The sequence below is a fragment of the Chiloscyllium plagiosum genome, chromosome 43 (assembly GCF_004010195.1).
Source record: "Chiloscyllium plagiosum isolate BGI_BamShark_2017 chromosome 43, ASM401019v2, whole genome shotgun sequence".
Taxonomy (NCBI): domain Eukaryota; kingdom Metazoa; phylum Chordata; class Chondrichthyes; order Orectolobiformes; family Hemiscylliidae; genus Chiloscyllium; species Chiloscyllium plagiosum.
Window position 1 is genome coordinate 16,390,037 of NC_057752.1, and position 2,365 is coordinate 16,392,401.

At 50.2% G+C, this 2,365-nt stretch overlaps 1 protein-coding gene across 1 annotated transcript in view; it reads left to right on the plus strand.

The window, feature by feature from the left end:
• LOC122543273 (serrate RNA effector molecule homolog) overlaps nucleotides 1–1,014 on the plus strand; it is a gene marked incomplete at its 3' end in the record, with an annotated part of 19,955 nt that extends 18,941 nt beyond the window's left edge. Inside the window, exon 8 of the mRNA XM_043681752.1 lies at nucleotides 823–1,014. Within this exon, the coding sequence (XP_043537687.1) occupies nucleotides 823–1,014 (192 nt within the window). The remainder of the gene's footprint in view (nucleotides 1–822) is intronic.
• Between the last annotated feature and the right edge of the window lie 1,351 nt (nucleotides 1,015–2,365).

Genomic DNA, 2,365 nt, shown 5'->3' on the forward strand with positions numbered 1-2,365 from the left:
CCAGGGATGTGCAGGTTAGGGTGGATTGGCCATGGGAAATTGTCCCATAGTGCCCAGGGATGTGCAGGGTAGGGTGGGTTGGCCATGAGAAATTGTCCCATAGTGCCCAGGGATGTGCCATGGGAAATGCAGGGCTTCTGGGGTAGGGTAAGGGCGTGGGTCTGAGTGTGATGCTGTTAGAAGGGCTTGTGTGGATCCAATGGGCCAAATGGCCCATTTTCCACACTGTCGGACACAGTTTAAAAATACGGGGTAGACCATTTAGGACAGAGATGAGGAGAGACGTCTTCACCCAGAGAGTGGTGGCTGTGTGGAATGCTCTGCCCCAGAGGGCAGTGGAGGCCCAGTCTCTGGATTCATTTAAGAAAGAGTTGGATAGAGCTCTCAAAGATTGTGGAATCAAGGGTTATGCAGGAACAGGATACTGATTAAGGATGATCCGCCATGGTCATATTGAATGGCGGTGCAGGCTCGAAGGGCAGAATGGCCTACTCCTGCACCTATTGAGAATGGCCTACTCCTGCACCTATTGTCTATTGTTGGGATTCTGTGATGGTATGATGATGACTGATGCTCTGTCGCGGGTTGATGTGAGTGATTGACGTGGTGAGTTCAGGAGAAACCCCAAGTGTAGGGAGAAGGTGGGACACTCTCCTGCAGTAGTGTCGATCCATTGAAGGGAAACCCGTGAAGGGAAATGAACAAGACATTCTGACAAGGGGAGATGAAACTGGGTGTGGGAGGGACCCAGCATGGAGTGGAATGGGCTGAATGGCCTGTGGGCTATCCAGTGATGGTGTGATTGTGTCTCTTTCCCTGCAGCTCCGAGACTGTGAGCTGAGCCCGGTGGTGAATCGGGATTTGGCCCGCCGTGTCCGCAGTATTAACGGTATCACGCAGCACAAACAGATTGTTCGCAACGACATCAAACTCGCAGCTAAACTCATCCACTCACTGGACGACCGCTCGCAACTGTGGTCCTCTGAGACCGTCACTGAGGAAGGCCGCGTTGAGGTCAGTGTGGGGCAAGCTGGAAGGTCACGGGGCTCTCTGTCTGACTGTGTTCACTAATACTGTGTTGAGCAGGAGGAGAGTCATAGAAATGTGCAACATGGAAACAGACCCTTCAGTCCAACCCATCCATGCCATTCGGATTTCTGAAATTAATCTAGTCCTGTTTGCCAGCACCCGGCCCATATCCCTCCAAACCCTTCCTATTCATACTCCCATCCAGATGCCTTTTAAATGTTGTAATTGTACCAGCCTCCACCACTTCCTCTGGCAGCTCATTCCATACACACACCACCCTCTGTGTGAAAGAGTTGCCCCTTAGGTCTCTTTTATATCTTTCCCCTCTCACCTTAAACCTATGCCCTCTAGTTCTGGACTCCCCGACCCCAGGGAAGAGACTTTTTCTATTTATCCTATCCATGTCCTTCATGATTTTATAAACCTCTGCATCCTCCGACGCTCCAGGGAAAACAGCCCCAGCCTGTTCAGCCTCTCCCTGTAGCTCAGATCCTCCAACCCTGGCAACATCCTTGTAAATCTTTTCTGAATCCTTTCAAGTTTCGCAACATCTTTCCTATAACTGTCCGTCATTCCAAAGCAGAGCTGCTTACACCCAGGAAACACAGGGGCAACCAAAACATTTTCCAAATGAGGCAGTGACAAAGAGGTTGCCTTTTCTGTAAGATGTTTCAGCTGTCCTGTTTGGAAGCTGTTGAAAGCTGATGGTTTCAGTTCGGTGCCGATACACCCTCCTGGTGTGGCCGAATTGCTCAAGGAGTTCCCCGCGGTTCGTCCCTAACGGATTGTGTCTGATAAAGGCTGTCAATCTCACTTGTCACTTTCAGCCTGAGCCTCTGGCCTTGCAGGTCAAGTGGGTTAACTCCGTTCTGAGCTAACGTGAGCCTCTCCATCAACACCACACCCTCAAAGTAAAATTTCTTATTTTTAATTGGAATTATTCCATCAGTATCAGCGCCCCTTTGCAATGCTGCAGTGGGGTGACCCCCCCCCCGCGTTCCCTGCTGCAGATTCACGAACAGAGATTGATTGCAATGGTTAGTGCACACTCCAGGTTTAGTTTAGCTGGTGAACAGGAAGGCAGTGTGTGCAGTAAACTGATGTGATCAGTAACATAAAGACAGCTTTCTGCAAACCCTCATAAACAACTTACAACCAGTGGCTGCAATTTGTTTTACGTTCCGCTGAGCAGAAATGTGGCTGCTGTTTTGGTGGTGCCTTTTCTCACCCTGTCATCAGTGAGCAATACACACAGAGTGGGGTTCATCGCCAGATCGTGTGGGATATCAGCGTCCTTACAGCAGCGAGGGCTTGGGGAGGTTTTGTTGAAGGTGTA